The sequence below is a fragment of the Amblyraja radiata genome, chromosome 8 (assembly GCF_010909765.2).
Source record: "Amblyraja radiata isolate CabotCenter1 chromosome 8, sAmbRad1.1.pri, whole genome shotgun sequence".
Lineage (NCBI taxonomy): Eukaryota > Metazoa > Chordata > Chondrichthyes > Rajiformes > Rajidae > Amblyraja > Amblyraja radiata.
The window spans coordinates 1,627,894-1,651,755 of NC_045963.1; the positions used below are offsets into that span (position 1 = coordinate 1,627,894).

Here is a 23,862-nt window from a genome sequence, read left to right on the forward strand (position 1 = left end):
TTGTGTCTCTAGCTTGAATCAATGCTGATTATTCATAATTATGTCCGGGCTTATGTGCTAAGGCAAGAAATGGTCCCGGCTGGCTAAACACAGGAATGTTTAGGAATGATAACAATGAACAGCAGAATAACTTTAATGTGTTTACTTCCACTGGGCCAAATGGATTAATTGTGCAACATGATCCCAACCACATTTTGGCCACTTTCCAATTAAACTGCCCAGCTTTCCTTGAATTTGCAATCCTAGTTTAACAATCTAGTATCTCAAAGGTAATTTATCACTGAAGGAGTGTTTACTTTTGATCATGCTGTAAATAAACTTTGAGAAATTGCCAATATTTTAGATTGTTGGAAGATAAATTAAGTAGGAAACTGGACTAGAGAAAAGGTTGCTAAAAGACTGGATAGAGTGGATGTGGAGAGGATGTTTCCACTAGTGGGAGCGTTTAGGCGCCTCAGAATTAAAGGACATTAGTTTAATAAGGAGGCAGGGAGGAATTTCTTTAGTCAGAGGGTGGTGAATCTGTGGAATTCACTGCCACAGAAGGCTACGGAACCAAGTCAATGGATATTTTTATGGCAGAGATGGATCGATTCTTGATTAGTACGGGTGTGACGGGTTATGGGGAGAAGACAGGAGAATGGGGCTAGGGGGGAGAGATAGATCAGCCATGATTGAATGGCAGTGTAGATTTGATGGCCTAATTCAGCTCCTATCACATGAATTAATGAACCCCACATTGACTCGGTAATGTCAGGGCAAACATAGAAACATAGAAACATAGAAATTAGGTGTAGGAGTAGGCCATTCGGCCCTTCGAGCCTGCACCGCCATTCAATATGATCATGGCTGATCATCCAACTCAGTATCCTGTACCTGCCTTCTCTCCATACCCTCTGATCCCCTTAGCCACAAGGGCCACATCTAACTCCCTCTTAAATATAGCCAATGAACTGGCCTCGACTACCCTCTGTGGCAGAGAGTTCCAGAGATTCACCACTCTCTGTGTGAAAAAAGGGAGAGGAAACCCTAGTCCAAAGTAACTATAAGTTATGTTTGGGGAGCTGTCACGAGGATGATTTGCTGGACAATAAAAGATAAGGAAGATAGCAAAGGCTGATAGGATCGCTTGTTTGTAGCAAAAGGGCTGATTATATACCAGTTTCTTAAAGGAAGTCCATCCTTTATAGGTGAGCTGACCAAAAAAAGCACACAAAACCCTTAGTGCTATCCAGTCCGTCATTACTAGCCCACTCTTTTATGAAGCAGTAAGGGAGGAGCAGTGGCGCAATGGTAGAGTTGCTGCCTTACAGCGCTTGCAGTGCCAGAGACCTGGGTTCGATCCCGACCACGGGTGCTGTCTGTTTGTACGTTCTCCCCGTGACCTGCGTGGGTTTTCTCCACCATCTTTGGTTTCCTCCCCCACTCCAAAGACGTACAGGTTTGTAGGTTAATTGGCTTGAAATAAGTGTAAATTGTCTCGTGTGTGTGTAGGATAGTGTTAATGTGCGGAGGGGGTCGTTGATCGGTGCGTACTCGGTGGGCCTACGGGCCTGTTTCCACTCTGTATCTCTAAACTCATCTAAAATAAACTTAAAAAGTAGCTTCATGTCTGCTGCCCATTCCACAGGAACAATTCTAGAGACGGTGGCATGATACCCAGAGTATCTCGATTCAGACCAGAAGGTCAACAATGAGCTTCTTATTGACTGTCATATCTCCATCCCATTCCCATTCTGTCCTCTCTGTTCTGGCCTTCTTCAATGCTCCAATGTCCAATGAAAGCTTCAGGAACAGAACCTGTCTTCAGTCTGATTCAATATTCAATTTAACCATTTCAATAAACCAACCTTTTATTTCATAGAAACATAGAAAATAGGTGTAGGAGTAGGACATTCAGCACTTCGAGCCAGCACCGCCATTCAATATGATCATGGCTGTTCATCCAGGATCTGTACCCCGTTCCTGCTTTCTCCCCATATCCCTTGACCCCGTTAGCCCTAAGAATTATATCCAACTCTCTCTTGAATACATCCAGTGAATTGGCCTCCACTGCCTTCTGTGGCAGAGAATTGCACAGATTCAAAACTCTCTGGGTGAAAATGTTTTTCCTCATCTCAGTCCTAAATGGTCCACCCCTTATTCTTAAACAGTGACCCCTGGTTCTGGACTCCACCAACATCGGGAACATTTTTCCTGCATCTCACCTGTCCAATCCCTTAAGAATTGTATATGTTTCTATTAGATCCTTTTCTCCACAGATGCGGCTATACTTTCTGTTTCAATTTGTTTCCTTTGTTTTCCTTCTCTGACTGTTGGCTTATAAAGTAATTTTCCATCGTAACAATTTGGCCTGCAGTTTTACACAGACATTTCCTCAATTGTCTTCACCCTCCCTCTTTGTACAACTTAAGGAACACTTGTTTTTGCACTTTTCCAGTTTTGTTGAAAAGATGCCACGCTGGAGTAGCTCAGCGGGTCTCAGGAGAACATGGAGAGGCAACGTTTTGGATCAACACCCTTCTTCAGCTGACCTGAAATGTCAAAGATGTTTCTATCTCTTGAACATCACTTGACCCACTGAGTGCGTCCAATATTTCAGTTTTTGCTGTATTATAATATCTTCAATATATCATATATTCGATCCCAACTGCGGGTGCTGTCTGTACGGAGTTTGTACGTTCTCCCTGTGTCCTGCATTGTTTTTACTAAGATCTTCGGTTTTCTCCCACACTCCAAAGACGTACGGGTTTGTAGGTTAATTGGCTTGGTATAAAAGTAAATTGTCCCTAGTGTGCGTAGGATAGTGTAAGTGAGTGGGGATCACTGGTCAGTGCGGACCCGGTGGGCTGAAGGGCCTGTTTCTGTGCTATAACTCCAAACTAAAATATTAAAGAATTAAACTGAGAGCAGTTCTACAGCCTAGCATGTATGCCACTAATTTGGTGAAAATAATGACTAATTCAGCATATGAGGGATAGATTCGAGGAGGTGTAATTATCTTCAATTCAGCTCCACAGGCAGAAGAGGTCAAGTGTAAAATTTCAGTTAGATCTCCACGCAAATCTTATGAATAAATTTAAATTGCTGAGATTCATTTTTGGCATAAAAGAACTAGGCGATAATTATTGAACTGCAATCACACACAACAAAGATACTCCTTTATCATGCTATATAGTTCAACAATGTTCACACCAGGATTAAATGCATTAGTTTGGCACAAACATACTTATTACCATCTGCACTTTTATTTGTTTCGTTTAGCTTAGTTTTATTTTAGAGATACAGCATGGAAACAGGTCCTTTGACCCACCAAGTCTGCACCAACCTGGGATATCTGCACACTAACACTATCATACATGCACTAGGGACATTTTACACCTATTCCAAGCCAATTAACCTACAAACTTGTATGTCTTTGGAGTGTGGGAGGATCCAAAGATCTCGGAGAAAACATAGAAACATAGACATAGAAACATAGAAAGTAGGTGCGAGAGTAGACCACCAGGTCCGTCGAGCCCGCACCGCCATTCGCTCATGGCTGAACACTAAACAGACACACTTACCCACAAACAGTAGACACAAGACACAGAACACAAGACACTACCCTCCCCTTTATACCGCTATCACCCCTCTCCACCCCAAGAACCGCGTGATCTCCTGGGGGAGGCAAAAAAACGGATAAAAACCCAGGTCCAATTCGGGAAAAAAATCCGGGAAATTCCTCTCCGACCCCAATCCAGGCGATCGACACTTGTCCAGGAGATCACTCAGGTCTTACTATACTAACCATACCTAGGTCCATATCCCTGCCCTCTCCCCGTAGCCCCTTATCCCCTTGGCAGCTAAAAAACCATCTATTTTAGACTTAAATATATTTAACGTTTCTGCTTCCACTGCTCCCTGGGGCAGTGAATTCTATAAATTAACCACCCTCTGGGTGAAGAAGTTCTTCCTCATCTCAGTTTTAAGAGAGCCCCCCCTTATTCTGCAACTATGTCCCCTAAGAGTCCCCCCCTTATTCTGCAACTAAAACCCACGCAGGTCCGTACAGACAGCACCCGTAGTCGGGATCGAACCCGGGTCTCCGGTGCTGCAAGGCAGCAATTCTACCGCTGCACTACTGTGCCGTCCACAATGAGCCAGGCATTCTGAAATAAAATAAAAAACCAGGGCAGGGAATGTCATAAGGCAACTCAAGCCTGCTCCACCATTCACTGAAATCAGGACTTATCTGATCGTGAACTCAATGTCACTTTCCTGCCCAATTGCAATAACCCTCTGGACATTTAGTAGTTCCCTAAATTCCAGAAAGTTTTGCATGTGTTATGGTTTTACAATATAAATAGGTTCCTTCATCCAGTGAACTTATATTTATCATAATTCCTCTACACGATCAAGACTTTTGTTAATTAGTATAATAACCGGGAAAAATTTAATATTAAAATTTTGGAAAGGCCCTACAACCCCCACAATTAAAATGTGGATTACGGAAATGTCGGGGACCCTATACTTAGAAAGAATTAGACTTGTCTTAATGGACAAACAAGATCTTTTCCATAAAATTTGGGCTCCATTCATTAACTATCTGAAGGGATAGATTGGCACAGCACGAGGACCCAACTGAAACTTGAACTCAGGAACAGATGAAAAGCTGTACTTTATAACCTACGAACCTATCTCCATTGACGTATTACAGGTAACCCATTCCACCTCCCTTGTTTTTCTGTTGTGTTTTTTTTTCTTTCTTTTTTATTTGTAACTTTCCACCCTCTTTTTCTCCCTCTTTCTATAAAAAATAAAAACACTAGAAGCAGAAGTAATTGATAATGGAAAATTTTAATAATGTATGACTGATGTATATGAAAAGTTTTTTTTACTATAATATGTAACTACATTTTATAATATGTCTACTTCTAATAAATAAATTAAAAAAAAAAAATTTAAAAAAAGACTTTTGTTAATTGCTGCACAATTAACAACTTTCTATTGAAATGGAAGGTAGACAAAAGTTCTGGAGAAACTCAGCGGGTGAGGCAGCATCAATGGAGCGAAGGAAATAGGCAACGTTTCGGGTCGAAACCCTTCTTCAGAAATAGGCCTCACCCACTGAGTTTCTCCAGCATTTTTGTCTACCTTCGATTTTCCAGCATCTGCAGTTCCTTCTTAAACATTTCTTTTGAAATGTATTGTTTTTCAGGTGTCCAGGTGACCTGGTTATGCATTCTGATGATTACATATGTTCATAGGTTCATAACTTCATAGTAATAGGAGCAGAATTAGGCCATCTGGCCCACCTAGTCTACTCTGCCATTGTATCATGGTTGATCTATCTCTCCCTCTTAACCCCATTCTCCTGCCTTCTCACCATAACCACTGATGCCCGTTCTAATCAAGAATCTATCTATCTCTGCCTTAACTTGGCTTCCACAGCCTTCTGTGGCAAAGAATTCCACAGATTCACCACCCTGTTTATAATTATGGTGATGGCTGGATATCCCACAAGCTTTCACCTGGGCAGAGGGCATTGTAACAAGGAAATACCATAGCCTTGCAGTTTGTCTGGGTCTCACTTGCCTATTCACTGATCAATGTGAAGGAATGCCTGACGGAGTCAGTGAAATGCTACAATCTCTGGGACATATGGCCCTCAAAATTCACCCAGATGCTTATGGCCTTGGCAATTACTATCCCAAATTCTTCTTGAATGTTGATGCTGCTAAATTCATTGGGTTTCGTTGTGAGACGCACCATAAGACTGAGGTGTTATACACACAGGAAGAATGGTATGCAAAGTAATAGGGAGCATAAGGGGTTAAAGATAACTCCGGGGAAATACAAAGCCAAAAGGTCACAGAGACATTGATCAACGATGACTGATTTCAAAAATGTAGAATCCACATGTAACCATTGTCATGACAATATGAAAATGCAAACATTTGGAGACATTTAGACAGGTACATGGATAGGAGAGGGGCCCAACACAGGCAGGAGGGACTAGTGTAGATGGAACAAGTTGGCCGATGTTGGGAAGTTGGGCCGAAAGGCCCGTTTCCACGCAGTAAGACTATGACTTTATACTTCTATGCCGTAGGTACTGTGAATCTTTGAAGCACTTTGGATACTCTCAGGTTGTTTCTCAGTGTGCACTGTTAAGGCCTTCATTAACCTGACTTGTTTCGGGTGAGTCACCACTGATCAACATGATGTTTTCTTTGTGTCTGTGCCCATCTAAACCGGGCCCCAAATAAAGCCAGATTCAGGGTACGGATATTAGACACAATTCCCTCCTACAAGATGTCAATATTGATCAGTCTGAAGAAGGGTCTATACCTGTAACATCACCCATTCCTTCTCTCCAGAGATGCTGCCTGTCCCTTTGAGTTACTCCAGCATTTTGTGTCTATGTCAATATTAAAGCTATGTCCAATGTGGGGATACATAGGAAGAAGTCACACATTAAAACCTGCAAGGACCAAGGTATCTAGATTGTAGAATAGCTTCTTGTCCATTGCTATCAGACTCCTGCACCAGTCAGCTCATTCACCCTCACTGCCTAGAGATCTTACTCTCAGCTCGGCTTTATTTGGTTATTTCCATCATTCTACTTTAGTATTTATTGCACCACTTCAGATTGCTCTGCAATTTTTGCACCATTCTGCTATTTTCGTTACCTGTTGTTTTACCTGCTTTTAACTATTTATACTGTTCCATCAGGGACTGGATTGTTTTTAGTATTATGTGTGAAATGTTTTAAATTTCATGTGCGATGCTCCGCTATTCCCTGGGAAACGTCTTTTCATTTTGCACTGTACAACTGTTGCTTGCAAGATGACAATAAAGGTTGATTGATTGATTGATTGATTGATTGATTTTGCATTCATAGAATCATTCAGCTAAATAACATAAAAACAGACCATTTGGCCTACCCTGTCCAGGCCAACCATGTTGGCATTTTGGGCTAGTTTCTATATTTATTTGTAATGTGTCTATTTTTTGTTGTATTCATCATTACCATATATCGTTTACTATGAACTTCATATGAACAAGTCACGGGGATCACAGGTGCTTTGGACCAATTCGGTCCATGCTGACCAAGCTGCCCCATTTAGGGTAGACCCATTTGCCTACATTTGGCCTATGGCCCTCTAAATCTTTCCTATGCATGTACCCGTCCAAGTGTTATTGAAATGCTGTTATTGTAGCAGTCTAAGGCATCTTATTCCATCTATCCACAAAATGTTGCCCCTCAGGTTTGTGGTACATCTTGCTCTTCTCACCTTAAACTTACATCCTCAATTCCTCAATCCAGGGTCAAAGATTCTGTGCATTTACCCTATCTGTCCCCCTCATAATTGTATACACTATAAAATCTCCCCTCAGTCTCCTGCACTCCAAGGAATAAGGTCCGAGACTGCCCAACCTGTCTCCTTGTGCAGCCCCTCGAGTTCTGGCAATATCCTCATAAATCTTCTCTGAACTCCTTTTAGCCTAATCACATCCTCCCTATGGCAGGGTGAAAAACATTTGTATTTAGTGATACAGCGAGGAACCAGACCCTTTGGCCCACTGAGTCCGCAACGAGCAGCGATCCCCGCACATTAACACTATCCGACACACACTAGGGACAATTTTACATTTATAACAAGCCAAATAACCTACAAACCTGTACATCTTTGGAGTGTGGGAGGAAACTGAAGATCTCGGAGAAAACCCACGCAGGTCACGGGGAGAACGTACAAACTCCGTACAGACAGCAGCCGTAGTGGGGAACATTTATCCCCATTATATATAAGCGTGGCAGATTCATTAACACCCATTATACATTTTCATATTAAGTCAAGATTACCACCTTGATGGTTAATGGGTGAATTTCAGCTGAGCAAGTCCGAGACTTAAAACAAAAAATACCACTAACCTGTTGGTGTCCTTGACGTGAATTCAGGATCAAAGTGGAATGTATCTTCTGGTCTTCCTACAGCTGGTTTAAATGGTGGTTTAATTTCCTTCCTGTATAATTTCTGTTGGTAAATAACAGATTTTGGTCACTCAGGGCTAAATAGGATGAATTTTAGTTTCAACAGTTTTTGGATACAATGATGAATACTTTTTCATTAATTTTGAATGCATGCCTTTATTAGCACAGTAAATGATCTGTAAAATACATGTTGTTTAAAACTGTTGGACACTGCATGGAGGAAACTAAAAATATGTTTCATGGAAAGTTTGGTATAACCTTAACCTCTTTTGATATTTATTATATTGAGTATTTTCTGTTAATCTAGTGCAGGAATGTGTTTGGTACTATATTAGTATAGAGTCAAATATTATCAAATCTAACAAAACACTTTTTATTGGGAGTTTATTTATTCCACTGCAATCATTTTATTGTCTTATACGATAAGGAAACAGGCACTTCAGGCAACTCATCCTTGCTGACAGAGTCATAGAGTGATACAGCGTGGAAACAGGCTCTTCGGCCCAACTTGCCCACACCGGCCAACATATCCCAGCTACACTAGTCCCACCTGCCTGCACTTGGTCCATATCCCTCCAAACCTGTCCTATCCATGTACCAGTCTAACTATTTCTTAAACAATGGGATAGTCCCTGCCTCAACTACCTCCTCTGGCAGCTTGTTCCATACACCCACCACCCTTTGTGTGAAAAAATTACCCCTCCGATTCCTATTAAATCTTTTCCCCTTCACCATAAACCTATGTCCTCTGGTTCTCGATTCCCCTACTCTGGGCAAGAGACTGTGCATCTACCCGATCTATTCCTCTCATGATTTTATACATCTCTATAAGATCACCCCTCATCCTCCTGCGCTCTAAGGAATAGAGACCCAGCCTACACAACCTCTCCCTACAGCTCACACCCTCTAGTCCTGGCAACATCCTCGTACTCACCTTAGCTGGTCCCATCTTTCTGCATTTGGCCCACATCCCTTTTAAACTCTTCTACCCATAAAACTGTCCCACTGCCTTAAAACATTGTGTCGTAGCCATTTAGCTTAACTCTGTATGTTATAACTATAACCAGTTACCTTTAAATTTTATCTGCCTGTAGTTATGTGGGCGGGAGGCGTGTTTGCGACTGGGATTCTGGCGCAGACTCCCAAGGAGTTTAGTTTAGTTCTATGAAGATCGAGGGAGAGACATAGTTTTCGACCGTGCACGAGCGTGACCACGAGTATGATTGAAATGTACTTATACAAGAAGAAGCTGTTATGGTTTCTCTTACTGTTTGTGCTACTACAATAAATAAACTATTAGTAAAGAGACTGTTTTTCGACGGTATTGAATGTCTTTTGGAGAGCTGGTGGGTGCGTATAGATTACCTTCTGATCCACGGTTATCTATTAAAGTGACCATCGAGGACTAAATCCTTGAGACGTTGTAAAAACTGTCACTACACATTGTAACTGTTATTTTAAATGTTGCAATTATAATTGCGAGCATTTCCTCCATATGAGAATGGACGCTTGAGAGGGGACATGGTTGTCTAAAAATTAACGGTAGACCACAAAGGTGAGAGATCTTGGGGATCTTAAGGTGCTTTTATAATGCCTGATCACCCTTCCAAGTACCACTCTCCTTTCATGCAATTAGGCAGAGAGGAGACCTGATTTATTAAAATGATGAGAAGCAGAGATAGATGGACAATCGCATCATTTTCCCAAGGTGGAAATGTTAAGGACCAGAGGGTATAGATTTAAATGTGTAGGAAGGAACTGCAGATGCTGGTTTACACCGAAGATAGACACAACATGCTGGAGTAACTCAGCGGGACAGACAGCAGGGGTGCAGAGAATGAATGGGTGACGTTTCGTGTTGAGACCCTTCTGGATATAGGTTTAAAGTTGGAGGGGCAAAGTTCAAAGGAGATGTGCAGGGAAATTGATTTAATTAGCTCAGGCATCTCTGGAGATACTTATGTTGATATATTTTAAAACTGACCAAAACCATGGCATTTTCCCAATATCCGATATATCATAACAATGTTATTTTACTAGGTTTAGCTGTGATTAAGCACCTTTGCTGGTAGCACACCTGGCTGTGAAGTACTGTCCTCATTTGTCCTTTAATTCCGCCTCCAACAAGTACTTGGATATAATTGGGCAAAAATTAACAGCATTGCACAGTGCTGTATATGCCAATACACTGGATGTATTCAAGAGAGAGTTAAAGATAGCTTAGGGCTAACGGAATCAAAGGATATGGGGAAAAAGCCTGAACGGGATACTGATTCTGGATGATCAGCCATGATCATATTGAATGGCGGTGCTGGCTCGAAGGGTTGAATGGCCTACTCCTGCACCTACTTTCTATGTTTCTCTGCTAATGGAAGATTCTATTTGCAATCCCTGTGGGATATTTCCTATGTCAGATGGGAAAGCAAAGGAAGAATCAAGTAAGTTACTTGTTTAGTTATTTGTGGCACATTTCACGCGCGTAATGATGTTTTTTTATTTATTTTGTTGTCTTTATTTGGGAGTTGCTATGGATAGGAATTTTCAAGCCATCAAGAGAGGATTCGAGCTGAATGTGGCCACTCCATTATGTTGTTGGAGTCCCTCATGCCCACTTAAGGCTTTGCCTCTTGGCACTGAGACCATCTGAACTAGTGATATCACTTGTGGCCACGTGTGCCTGTCATCTTCTTAGCTGCTGTGCTCCCGACCTCTCTTCACAGCGATGGCAGGTTCAATAACCCCTACACATACACACACAGTTAAAATCGCAAATTTGTGTTGATATTCTTAATGTTTTTGAATTTAAATTGTCAATGTTCCAAACAGAGCTTCCTAAACACAACTTAAATGTGGAAGTCAACAATCTGACACTGAAGAATCATGAGAATTATACCTTTGTGTAGGAAGGAACTGCAGATGCTGGTTTACACTGAAGACCGACACAAAATGCTGGAGTAACTCAGCGGGACAGGCAGCATCTCAGGGGAGAAGGAATGGGTGATTTTTCGGGTCGAGATCTGGAAGAAAGTTCTCCACTCCAAACGTCACCCATTCCTTCTCTCCAGAGATGCTGCCTGTCCCGTTGAGTTACTCCAGCATTTTGTGTCTGTCTTCGGAATTATATCTTTGTTTCTTTCAGCTTCCCTGGTCTTTTATTGACCCAATAAGCAGTACTTTCGTCTTGTTTGCATCGCCATCTTTTTATTCAATCACTCCTGCTTTCTACTTTATTACAAAACCTCCCGTTTACAAACATACAAATTAGGAGCAAGAATAACTCCCAAGGTGCATTGTGCCTGCTTCACCGTTTAACAAAATGGGCGGCATGATGGCGGAGTGGTAGAGCTACTGCCTTGTACAGCGCTCGGGCTCGATCCTGACTACTGGTGCTGTCTGTACGGAGTTTGTACGTTCTCCCCGTGACCTGCCTGGGTTATCTTCGAGATCTTCAGTTTCTTCCCACACTCCAATGACGTACAGGTTAATTAGCTTGGTATAAGTGTAAATGATTGTATCTTGTGTGTGTAGGATGGTGTTAATGTGTGGGGATCGCTGGTCACTGCGGACTCGGTGGGCCAAAGGGCCTGTTTCCTCACTGTATCTCTAAAATACACTAAAAGATCATTGACTAATTTGGTTGTGACCGCAACTTTTCAATCCTGTATACTCATGCTAAGCTTTCGCCCTTTGTTTACTGAAATCTTCAAAGACTCAGCCTGCACTGATCATTTCAAAACATCACAACTATGAGAAAAAAAAAGGTCACCACATTTCTGTTTAAAATGGGTAATCCCTTATTCTTTAGTTTAGTTTAGTTTAGAGATACGTCGCAGAAACAGGCCTTTCGGCCTACCGAGTCCACACCGGCCAACAATCCCCGCACATTAACACTACCCTACACACACTAGGGACAATTTACATTTATACCAAGCCAATTAAACTACAAAACTGTACGTCTTTGGAGTGTGGGAAGAAACCGAAAATCTCGGAGAAACATAGAAATAGAAAATAGCTGCAGGGGTAGGGCATTCGGCCCTTCGAGCCAGCACCGCCATTCAATATGATCATGGCTGATCATCCAAAATCAGTACCCCATTCTGGCTTTTTCCCCATATCCCTTGATTCCCTTAGCCTTAACTCTCTCTTGAAACCATCCAATGAATTGGCCTGCACTGCCTTCTGCGACAGAGAATTCACAACTCTCTGGGAGAAAAAGTTTTTCCTCATTCCTAAACGGCCAACCCTTTATTCTTAATCTGTGACCCCTGGTTCTGGACTCCCCCAACATTGGGACCATGTTTCCTGCATGACCAATCCTCTAAAAATTTGATATGTTTCTATAAGTAACCCTCTCATCCTTCTAAATTCCAGCAGATACAAGCCCAGTCGACCCATTCTTTCATCATACGTCAGACCCGCCAGCCCAGGAATTAACCTGGTGAACCTATGCTGCACCCTCAATAGCAAGAATGTCCATCCTCAAATTAGGAGACCTAAATTGCACACAATACTCCAGGTACGGTCTCACCAGGGCCTGTACAACTGCAGTAGGACCTCCTTGCTCCTAAACTCAAATCCTCTCGCAATGAAGGCATCATGCCATTGGCTTTCTCCACTGCCTGCTGTACTTGCATGCTTACTTTCAGTGACTGATGTACAAACACACCCAGGTCTCATTGCACCTCTCCTTCTCCTAATCTGACACCATTCAGATAATAATCTGTCTTCCTGTTCTTGCCACAAAAATGGATAAAATCACATTTGTCCACATTATACTGCATCTGCCATGCTTCTGCCCACTCAATCAACCTATCCAAGTCACCCTGCAGCCTCATAGCATCCTCCTCGCAGCTCACACTGCCACCCAGCTTTGTATCATCCACAAATTTAGAGATGGTACATTTAATTCCCTTGTCTAAATCGTTAATATATATTGTAAACAACTGGGGTCCCAGCACCGATCCTTGCGGCACCCCACTAGTCACTGCCTGTTCCTGTTAATTCTTACTCTTTGCTTCCTGTCTGCAACCAGTTCTCTATCCATGTCAATACCCTACCCCCAATATCATGTGCTCTAATTTTGCACACTAATCTCTTGTGTGGGACCTTGTCAAAGGCTTTTTGAAAGTCCAGATGCACCACATCCACTGGCTCTCCCTTATCCATTCTACTTGTCACATCCTCAAAAATTTCCAGAAGATTAGTCAAACATAATTTCCACATCATAAATCCATGCTGACTTTGACCGATCCTGTCACTGCTTTCCAAATGTGCTGCAATAACATCTTTAATAATCGACTCCAGCATCTTCCCCTCTAACGATGTAAGGCTAACTGGTCAATAATTCCCCATTTTCACTCTCCCTCCTTTCATAAAAATTGGAGTTACATTACAAAACCCACGGGGTCACGGGGAGAACGTATAAACACAGTACAGACAGCACCCATAGTCAGGATTGAACCCGGGTCTCTGCGCTGTAAGGCAGTAGCTCTGGCACTGCGCTCCTAGGTTGACATTTTAGATTTTTTCACAATATGAAAGATTTGTTTCTTATCTACCCTATAAAGACCCCCAGAACCTTATGCCTCAATTATATCCTGTCTCATTCTTCTAAACTCCAGCAATACAAGCTAGGGCTTTCTCTTTCCTCTGCTCCCCTTTCCTGTATCTGAACTTGTCGTGAGATTAGCTGTGGTTCTCTATCTACAGATGATAATTGACCTCCTGACATTCCAGGAAATTCTGTTTTAATTTCAGATCACCAAATCCCACGAGAGTTTACTTTTGTATAGATAAAAACAACATTGTGCATATATCCGCATTGAAAACAATTACAACGAATATGCAAACTGTCATTGAGAAAGTTTATAACAAACGCACTACTGACTTAATAAAGCATTTATGAAAACACTGAGTGAACATTTGGAAAGTTACTATAGTGATTAGGTATCTAAAAATACTGTAGACACAAGGGATTGTAGATGCTGGTTTACAAGATGAGACACTAAGTGCTGGAGTAACTCAGCGGGTCAGGCAGCATCACCGGAAGACATGAATAGGCAACGTTTTGAGTTGAGACCCTTCTTGTGATTGTGGTTGGAGTGAGAAAGCTGGAAGTGGGTTGAAGGCTGGTGGATATACTGTAGGTGAGAGGGATTTGATTTGCCACTTGGTTGGTGGCGGCGCCTAATGGCAGCGGCTCGACTACAGTCGTCCGTCTTTTTTTATTTTTGTCTTGTTAAATGTATGTTTTGAGCTTAGTTTTTATTATTTTTTAGCTGTGTATATGTGGGGCGGTGGATGTGGGGGAAACCGTTTAATCTCTTCCCTGTACGGGGACACGACTTTTTCGCTGCCGGGTCTCCGGTGTCGTTGGGCCTAACACTGAGGAGCCATCGGCGGACTCCGGCCGGGACCAACCTGAGGGCTCCAGTCGCGGAGCTTGCGGACCTGACAACGCAAAGCTGGCCGTCTTCAGAGCGGGGAGAGCTGTGGTGGTGCGCGGCTGCGACCCAACTTCAGAGCTTCGGAAGCTCCAGCTGCAGGCCTGGTGGACAGGAACATCGGGAGCTCCAGTTCCCTGGAGGGAGATGGCTTTTTGGAGCTCCCGCAACGGCAACTTCCTCCGCTGGAATCGCGGGGTTGAAAGGACATGGAGCGTGGCCTAACATCGCCCAGTGCGGGTTAGTGGCCACGGGGACTTATCATCGTCACCGGGGGCTCTAACATCGGAGCTCCAGTTCGCCTAGACGCTGCAGTTGGACTGCTGGACCGCTGGTTGGTCTGCTTGATCCGCGGAGTTTAAAGGACACGGAGCTGGGGCCTAACATCACCCGGCGTGTAGCTAAATGGCGACAGGACTTACCATCCTACCAAGCGGGGGGGCTTTAACATCGGAGCCCCAGTTCACCTCGATGCTGCAGTTGGACCGCGGGTGAAGAATAAAGGGAAGAGATAAGACTTTGCCTTCCATCACAGTGAGGAGGTGTTGGAGACTCACTGTGATGGATGTTTATGTAAACTGTGTTAAGTGTGGGTCTTGGGTTTTTTTTGTAATGTAAAAAACTGTAGTAAATGTAATTTCGTTCAAACCTAGGTTTGAATGACAATAAATAGCATTCCATTCAATTCAATTCAATTCAATGGTTGGCAAAGGTCACGGAGGAAAGGACAAAAGGCATTAGGAAAGGAAAGGCGTGAACTGTGAAGCCAGAGAATGGGATTTGGTGGAAGGGGATGGGGGAAGAGCAAGGTGGGGCTGGAATGAGGGGAAAATGTGTGCACATCAAGGTGAGGCACAATGAAGAGAGGAGGGGGGGAAGAGGGTAGACACAAAATGCTGGAGCAACTCAGCAAGTCAGGCAGCATCTTTGGATAGAAGGACTGGGTGACGTTTCGGGTCGAGACCATTCTTTAGACTGAGTCAGGTGAGAGGGAGACACAGAGATATGGAAGGGTAAGGTGTGAACATGAGAGATCAAAGGGGACAAAGCTCAAGGAAAATGTAGAATAGATCATTGTTATTTCGGGGAAGGCAACCACGAGGCATATAAAGAGAATGCTTCTTGATTAGTTACCAAAAATTAGAGTATTCAATGTTTATAGCGTTGGATTGTAAACTACCCAAGGGGAATGTGAGGTGTGGATATACCCTACCCCTCTTCACTTTCCACAGAGACAACTCCCTCATCCACTCCTTGGTTCATACATGCATTCCCACTCAACCTCCCCCACTCCACGTATTTCCATTTGCAACTACAGGAGGTGTAAACCTGTCCCTACACCTCCTCGCTCACATCCATCTCGGGACCCCAGAAGCCTTTGCATGTGAGACAGATGTTCACAGGCGCCTCCTTTAACCTCATCTGCTGCATTTAGTGCTCCTGATATGGGCCTCCTTTACATCGACAAGACCCAGCGTGAACTAGGCGTGAACACTTGCACAGTCCCACTAGATCTCCAGATAATAACCATTTCAGTTCCATTTCGCTGTCTGGCCCTGACCTTTCTGACCTTAGCCTCTTCAATTTCAAGAGTGAGGCCACATGCAAACTGGAGAAACAGTGCCTCATATTCCACTTGTGTAGCTTACAGCCCAATGGTATGTACACTGGATTCTCCAATTTGAGGTAACTGACCAACCCCTTCCTGTCCCAGTGCTGGATATCCACCCGGATATGCATCCATTTATCCCACAATCCATTTCCCCTTTCCCTGCCCCCTTCCACCTGGTGTTGATGAAGCGGTAGGAATGTCTTGCAGGAGATTAGGAACAATAAATCACATTCATGTTGAATCTCATTGACTATAGAAAAAATTAACACGCTGGACTTCAGAATGATAGTAAGGCACTTACGTTCCAGTCTATAGTTCCAAAGTAATTGTGGCGTTTTATCTCCTCAACTCCATCAGATCCGGCACCTTTAAACCAATATAAAACACAAACTAAGGAATCAATGCTTCTGGAAAATCATTGTTTCAGAAAGTGCAACATCTTGATCGATAATATGCAGAACACCAACTGAAATGTATATAATTGGGACTTTGAATCATGGTGCTCACACTGTTTGACCCACCATGTCTGGGGCTTGAGGAGATTTTGCAGTGGAGCGGACTAAATGTGTAAGAAAGAACTGCAGATGCTGGTTTAAATCGAACGTAGTCACAAAATGCAGGAGTAACTCAGCGGGACAGGCAGCATCTCTGGAGAGAAGGAATGGGTGACATTTCGGGGCGGGACCCTCCCAAAACGTCACCCGTTCCTTCTCTCTAAAGATGCTGCCTGTCCCGCTGAGTTGCTCCAGCATTTTGGTGCGTTATCCATGCAATCCCATTGAAGATAGACACAAAAATGCTGGAGGAACTCAGCGGGACAGGCAACATCTCTGAAGGGATGGAACTGGTGATGTTTGGGGTCAAGACCATTCTTCACCTTTCAGAGCTATCGATCTGTGGATTTCCATATCATGGTTTTACAAATGGTCATCTAAACCTTTCTTAATAAGTTGTGAGAATACCCATTCTTCATTACCTCTCGTTTCCCTCTCCCCTGACTCTTAGTCTGAGGAATCAAGGGATATGGAGAGAAAGCAAGAACGGGGTACTTGATTTTGGATGATCAGCCATGATCATATTGAATGGCAGTGCTGGCTCGAGGCCGAATGGCCTACTCCTGTACCTATTTTCTATGTCTCTATGTCTATGTCTAAGGAGGGTCTCAATGCAAAACATCATCTAATCCCTCCATCTAGAGAGGCTGCCCGTCTCACTCCAGCATTTTGTGTCTATACACATCTACTGCCCCGTATGGTAATGCAACTGAACTGAAAGCTTATATCACATATGCAATTATTTATTTTCTTGGTATGTGATATTAAAACCAGCAAATCTTTGTGCATGGTTTAGATTAAACATAGTTGCATTGTAAATTGATATGATGTAGAGAGAGTACAAAGGAGATTTACTAGAATGTTGCCTGGGTTTCAGCAACTAAGTTACAGAGAAAGGTTGAACAAGTTAGGGCTTTATTCTTTGGAGCGCAGAAGGTTAAGGGGGGACTTGATAGAGGTCTTTAAAATGATGAGAGGGATAGACAGAGTTGACGTGGATAAGCTTTTCCCACTGAGAGTAGGGAAGATTCAAACAAGGGGACATGACTTGAGAATTAAGGGACAGAAGTTTAGGGGTAACATGAGGGGGAACTTCTTTACTCAGAGAGTGGTAGCTGTGTGAAATGAGCTTCCAGTGGAAGTGGTGGAGGCAGGTTCGATTTTATCATTTAAAAATAAATTGGATAGTTATATGGACGGGAAAGGAATGGAGGGTTATGGTCTGAGTGCAGGTAGATGGGACTAGGGGAGAATACGTGTTCGGCACAGACTAGAAGGGCCGAGATGGCCTGTTTCCGTGCTGTAAATTGTTATATGGTTATATGTCTTCTCCATAATAATATTGACGTGCGTAAAATGATTAAAAGACAATAACATGACAATTTAACAAAGCAGCAGAAAAAAATCTTACAAATTGGAAGAGCTGAGAAACAGAACCAAGTCAAAATATACCAATTAATTTGTTTCACGGTCCTCACGTGTGTTAACTATTGTATTCTTTATTATTAAATGAGCCGTTCCCTTGAAAAGTAACATTTAGATTAAGGGCGGCATGGTGGCGTAGTGGTAGAGCTACTGCTTTACAGTGCAAGAGACCCGGTTCAATCCGGATGCTGTCGGTACGGAGTTTGTATGTTCTCCCCTTGACCTGCATGGGTTTTCTCCGAGATCTTCAGTTTCCTCCCACTTTCTAAAGACGTACAGGTTTGTCGGTCAATTGACTTGGTTTCAATGTAAATCGTCCCTAGTGTGTTAATGTCCCTAGTAGTGTTAATGTGCAGAGATCGCTGATTGATGCGGACTCGGTGGGCCTGGTTCCACACTGTATCTTTAAAGTAAACCATGCTGTATCTCTAAAACTAACCTGACGTCGGGTAATGAAAATGATCAAATGTAGTATCTGCACGTATAGCCGCCAATACAATTAGTGAGGAAGATGTAAACCATATCTACCTAGTCTGTTGCAAGGATTCCGCTTGAAAAGTGCTCTCAAAAGGCTTTGGGCTTCTGGGCTTAAGAATTGTGGCATTCCCAGTTTGGCTCTAGAAGATAAACACAACAGATATTTTCAGTTATTAAACCAATCAGAATTATCTTAAAGTAATGTGGAGCAGTGTATTTTCTCTTCTCTTATTTCCCTTCCATTCCTTATCTTTCAATTCCTCTCCTGAAAACAGTCTTGCCAAGGGATGGTCCCCACTGATATTTGAGGGGAGGACTTCATTGAAGCATACAGAACAGTGAAAGGCTCGGATAGAATGAATGTGGCGAGGGTGTTTCCACTAGTGGGAGAGCCTAGGACTAGAGGTCATAGCCTCAGAATTAAAGGACGTTCTTTTAAGAAGGAGAAGAGCAGGAATTTCTTTAGTTTAGAGGGTGGTGAATCTGCGGAATTCTTTGCCACAGAAGGCAATGGAGGCAAAGTCAGTGGATATATTTAAGGCAGAGGTAGATTCTTGATTAATACGGGTGTTAGGGGTTATGGGGAGAAGGCAGGAGAATGGGGTTAGGAGGGAGAGATAGATCAGCCATGATTGAATGGCAGAGTAGACTAGATGGGCAGAATGGCCTAATTCAACTATCACTTATGATCTTATGATTTCTGCTAAACAACCATTTGACAACTGAGATCCGGTACTGGCAACCTGCTGATGAATCACAGTGGCCAATCCAAGTGAATGATATTCTGTACTTATTTAATACTTTCATTTTTTAGTTTAGGGATACAGTGTGGAAGCAGGCCCTTCAGCCCACCGAGTCCCTACTGACCAGTGATCCCTGCACATTAGCACTACCCTACACACACTGGGGACAATTTGACATTTATACCAAGCCAATTGAACTACAAATCCATATGTCTTTGGACCTCTCTCAAGGAGGGATTACCAGTTAATAATCAGGACCAGGAACTCTGAGACTAACTTTCTTCCTCAGCCAAGAATGTCAAATTGAATTGTTACATCTATACCCCGGCCAAAATCAGCTGTCTGATGACAGGCCAGATTTCATATTTCAGATATCGCACGTTTGTCTCACTCATTCACCAAAAGTCAGACAAGTTCCCCATTCACTTTGGACATCATAACATACAATTCTTTATTTGCCTAAACACCCATCTCAGTGTATCTTGTTATGTATTAAACATCGTCTGGGAAACTAGAGAATAAACTATAAAATGCATGAACATTCCAAATGCTTTTACAGGAATCTCGTGAAATTAAGGAAAATTAAAGAGTTACAGTCTTTTATTAATACTGATAATCTTTTTCTTTTGTGTAGCATGAATAGAGAAAGCTTAAACTCTCTATATGATTTTTATAACAGCCACAATTAAGTGGTTCAGCCCGTAATTGAGTGGAAGAGCTCAATCTCGATTTACTGCCTCTTTTCAAAATAGATCTGAGGCAATTAATTCACCTTTTCAGATAATTAGACAACTCTTTCCCAACTTAAAATGCTGGCTGCATGCCCCTGTGTGTGGTCTGTGTGGTCCAGAAGAGGCTCTGACCCACAGTCTGTTACTGGGAGTCGGTTTCCAGCACCTCAATGTGGCACAGTTGGCTCAACAAAGACTGTTGCACCCACAGAACAGGTCATCAGGTCATAAGTCACAAGTGATATGAGCAGAATTAGGCCATTCGGCCTATCAAGTCTACTCCGCCATTCAAACATGGCTGATCTATCTCTCCCTCCTGACCTCATTCTCCTGCCTTCTCCACATAACCCCTGACCCATACTAATGAAGAATCTATCTATCTCTGCCTTAGAAATATCCACTGACTTTGCCTCCACAGCCTCCTGTGGCAAAGAATTCCACAGATTCACCACCCTCCGACTAAAGAAATTCCTCCTCTTCTCCTTCCTGAAGGAACGTCCTTTAATTCTGAGGCTAGACTCTCCCACTAGGGAGGGGCATCCTCTCAGCCTTTCAGCTTGCCAACAGCTATGGCAGCCAGTGGTGCCCTTGACTCTCATACCCAATATTATTAGCGGGGTGCATTGAAACCTGTTCTAATTCCTGACATACATAAATGCACATCAAAGGTGGAACAAAACACCAGAAAACATATGCATTAAGAGTCCATTTAAAACGTCAACATTCACTTAACTAAATTAAGAAGAGAAATATCTTTCTTCCAAGTCGCTGCTTGAATGGGGACAATTGAGATTGCACCAGGTTTAACCCTGTGAGCAAGGAAACATGCAGAGAAGGCTGGTTTAAACCATTGGGAAAACCAGATATTTGATTTCCCAGGAAATATCAAGTACATCCAGATATAACTGTTGGCATCAAAGCAAATGATCTCCCCAAGTTGTGCAGGGCACTGCTTGGTGCAAAAAGTTAAGCAGAAAAGATGCCATGCACACATCTCTCTTACATGTGAAGTGATATTGGTATTGAGTAGTTGGGCAACGTGTTACAGGAAAGATGTTGTCAAGCTGGAAAGGGTACCGAGAAGATTTACAAGGACGGTGCTAGGACTCAAGGGCCTGAGCTATAGGGAGAGGTTGAGTAGGCTGGGCCTCTATTCCTTGGAGCGCAGAAGGATGAGGGGTGATCTTATAGCGGTGTACAAAATCTTGAGAGGAATTGATCGAGTAGATGCACAGAATCTCTTGCCCAGAGTAGGTGAATCGAGGACCAGAGGACATAGGTTTAAGATGAAAGGGAAAAGAGTAGGAATCTGAGGGGTAATTTTTTCATACACAGGGTGGCGGGTGTATGGAACAAGCTGCCAGAGGAGGTAGTTGATGCAGGGACTATCCCAACGTTTAAGAAACAGTTGGACAGGTACATGGATTGGACAGGTTTAGAGGGATATACAGGCAGTGTAGCTGGGACATGTTGGCCATTGTGGGCAAGTTGGGCCGAAGGGCCGGTGTCCACACTGTATCACTCTGTGACTGATTAAGTGGACAAGCATATGGACATTCAGTGGCAAGGGAATGCTAACCATGTGACACAGCCCCATAATGCACCTGGATTACTACAATCGTACGACAACTTGGTTAAAAGCACCATTGCTTCTCATCATACATCAGCAAGGAAAATGGAATGTTTAGTTCAGCTATACGTATATATTGGGACGACAGATGGCACAATGGGCTAAGTGTTTGGCTGGCAACCGGAAGGTAGCAGGTTCGAATCCCGCTTGGAGTGCATACTGTCGTTGTGTCCTTGGGCAAGACACTTCACCCACCTTTGCCTGTGTGTGAATGTGTGTGAATGTGTGTGAGTGATTGGTGGTGGTCGGAGGGGCCGTAGGCGCAGATTGGCAGCCACGCTTCCGTCAGTCTGCCCCAGGGCAGCTGTGGCTACAGAAGTAGCTTACCACCACCGAGTGTGACTGAGGAGTGAATGAATAATGCGATGTAAAGCGCCTTGAGTATTAGAAAGGCGCTATATAAATCCCATCCATTATTATTATTATAATAATATCGTGTAATTGGTGAATTATTGAAGATTGTCCTTTATCTCCAAGCATCAGAGGTTCTGCTGCACAATGCACTGGCGTTTACTTTTATTAAGCGGTGATAAATCTTACGGTTTTACAAGAATAACTTACTTGAGGATCAATGCCATGGTTTCCTTTCTGTCCTTGCCTTGGAAAGGCAACGAGCCCGTCAACATTTCAAACTAGGCAATAAAAATAAAATAAATGTTAACGACATCACCCAAGCTCATATAACGCTGCCTGCATGATCACCATATTTTACTTGGTCATTCAAAAAAGTGACCCAGTCATTGACAATGTGAAGACCTCTACCGAACAACATATCCTGTTCGATTGTCATATTCAGTCTAGTTTGTACTTTTAAATGTATGTATCTCTGTCTGTCTTCCTCCCTCTTTGCCTCCTAATGCATTAAAAATTGATGTAAAAAATGACAAAGTGCTGAAGTAACTCAGTGGGTCAAACATCTAACAGAACCATGTTCTGTTCTGTTGTTTTGCACAATCCCGCAGGCATTGCCACTTTCATTTCGCTGTACATCTTGTATGTGTATGCGACGAATAAAGTTGACTTATAACCATATAACCATATAACAATTACAGCACGGAAACAGGCCCTTCTAGTCCGTGCCGAACACGTATTCTCCCCTAGTCCCATATACCTGCGCTCAGACCATAACCCTCCATTCCTTTCCCGTCCATATAACTATCCAATTTATTTTTAAATGATAAAAACGAACCTGCCTCCACCACCTTCCCTGGAAGCTCATTCCACACAGCCACCACTCTCTGAGTAAAGAAGTTCCCCCTCATGTTACCCTTAAACTTCTGTCCCTTAATTTGCAAGTCATGTCCCCTTGTTTGAATCTTCCCTACTCTCAGTGGGAAAGGCTTATCCACGTCAACTCTGCCTATCCCTCTCATCATTTTAAAGACCTCTATCAAGTCCCCCCTTAACCTTCTGCGCTCCAAAGAATAAAGCCCTAACTTGTTCAACCTTTCTCTGTAACTTAGTTGCTGAAACCCAGGCAACATTCTAGTAAATCTCCTCTGTACTCTCTTTATTTTGTTGACATCCTTCCTATAATTAGGCGACCAAAATTGTACCCCAAAGGTGTAGACCAGTGCCCTTTAGTTTGAAGACAGACACGACTTGACTTGACTTGACTTATCCATGTTCTCCAAAGATGCTGCCTGCCCTGCTGAGTTACTCCAGCATGGGTGGTAGAATGGTGCAGTTGCTGCCTTAGAGCGCCAGGGACTCGGGTTCAATCCTGATTATGGGTGCTGTCTGTACAGAGTTTGTACATTCTCCCCATGGAGTATCCGGGTTTTTTCCGGATGCTCCGGTTTCCTCCCACATTCCAAAGATGTGCATTTTTGTAGGTTAATTGGCTTCTGCAAATTGTTCCCAGTGTGTAGAATAGAACTAGTGTACGGGTGATCATTGGTTGGTGCGGATACAATTGACCGAAGGGCCTATTTCCATGTTGTATCTCTAAACTAAACATAACTAAACTAAACAATTTGTGTCTATTTTGTTTGTAAACCAGCATCCTTGTTTCAACAATTGGGTAAAGTTATGAATAATACTAACAAACAGTTATCCTTTCAATCAAACTGTATGAAAATCATGAAAAAATATTAGTGTTCAGGTCTTAAATTACCGATGGTTTGACTTTTTGGCCACCAATCTAGGTGTGGACCAGTGCCCTTTAGTTTGAAGACAGACACGAAATGCTGGAGTAACTAACTCAGCGTTACGGTCTTGCAGCGTTTGCAGAGCCGGAGACCCGGGTTCGATCCCGACTATGGGTATT

The 23,862-nt window shown here is 43.0% G+C and overlaps 1 protein-coding gene across 2 annotated transcripts in view; it reads right to left on the reverse strand.

Annotated features, from left to right (window-relative positions):
* rps6ka2 (ribosomal protein S6 kinase A2) overlaps positions 1-23,862 on the reverse strand; it is a 209,631-nt gene that overhangs the window by 58,545 nt on the left and 127,224 nt on the right. For both annotated transcript variants that reach the window (XM_033025035.1, XM_033025034.1), the window contains exons 9-12: positions 22,155-22,225; positions 18,541-18,629; positions 16,335-16,399; positions 7,919-8,021 (exon numbers count right to left, since the gene is read on the reverse strand). In XM_033025035.1, the coding sequence (XP_032880926.1) occupies positions 7,919-8,021; positions 16,335-16,399; positions 18,541-18,629; positions 22,155-22,225 (328 nt within the window). The remainder of the gene's footprint in view (positions 1-7,918; positions 8,022-16,334; positions 16,400-18,540; positions 18,630-22,154; positions 22,226-23,862) is intronic.